Source organism: Orycteropus afer, unplaced genomic scaffold (genome assembly GCF_000298275.1).
Source record: "Orycteropus afer afer isolate SDZICR_OR568_19922 unplaced genomic scaffold, OryAfe1.0 scaffold00193, whole genome shotgun sequence".
NCBI lineage: Eukaryota > Metazoa > Chordata > Mammalia > Tubulidentata > Orycteropodidae > Orycteropus > Orycteropus afer.
Genome location: NW_006921780.1, coordinates 5,413,342 through 5,413,966, shown reverse-complemented (window position 1 = coordinate 5,413,966; position 625 = coordinate 5,413,342). Strand labels below are relative to the sequence as shown.

Genomic DNA, 625 nt, shown 5'->3' with positions numbered 1-625 from the left:
TTAGGAAAAAAGATGTTCCAGGCACTCTGGAACTGGATCCAGGGAGGGGGCTCATTCCTCTGTTCTACTACTTCCCAAGCGCATATCTTTCCTACTTCCTTCTGAAACATTAATAAAGACAACTAAAATTTTTGGGTTTTCTTGCTTTTTCAGCCCAATCCTCTGGAGTAGTTTGGATTGCAGCTTGGCTAGTGGTCATGGTACCTGTGATTCTTAGCCTCCTACTTACCTGAGAAGAGCTCTTCAAACCCAAGAAGGAAACTTTAAGGCCAAAAACATCTTGTTTTCATGAGCAACTATACACAATATCTCTTACCCAGGACAGGAACTCTGGCTATATATGTGGGGGAAAATGTGGTGTTGTCTTCAATGAGGACTTTAAAAATAAGTTTTTTAAAACCACTTTTACTATTTCAGGAGCCTTAATGGCACAGTGGTTAGGTGCTTATCTGCTAACTGAAAACTTGGTGCTTTGAATCCAACATCTGCTCTACAGCAGAAAGATAAAGCAATCTCTTTCCTAAAGATTTACACTCTTAGAAACCCTATGGGGTAGTTCTACTATGTCCTATAGGGTAAGTGTGGTAGTTATATTTGTGTGTCAATTTGGCTGGGCCTGGTTGAG

General features: G+C 40.5%; 1 protein-coding gene across 1 annotated transcript in view; it reads left to right on the top strand.

The window, feature by feature from the left end:
- Nucleotides 1-233, top strand: part of CD48 (CD48 molecule) — a 15,104-nt gene extending 14,871 nt beyond the window's left edge. Inside the window, exon 4 of the mRNA XM_007947791.1 lies at nucleotides 154-233. Within this exon, the coding sequence (XP_007945982.1) occupies nucleotides 154-233 (80 nt within the window). The remainder of the gene's footprint in view (nucleotides 1-153) is intronic.
- The last annotated feature ends 392 nt before the right edge of the window (nucleotides 234-625 follow it).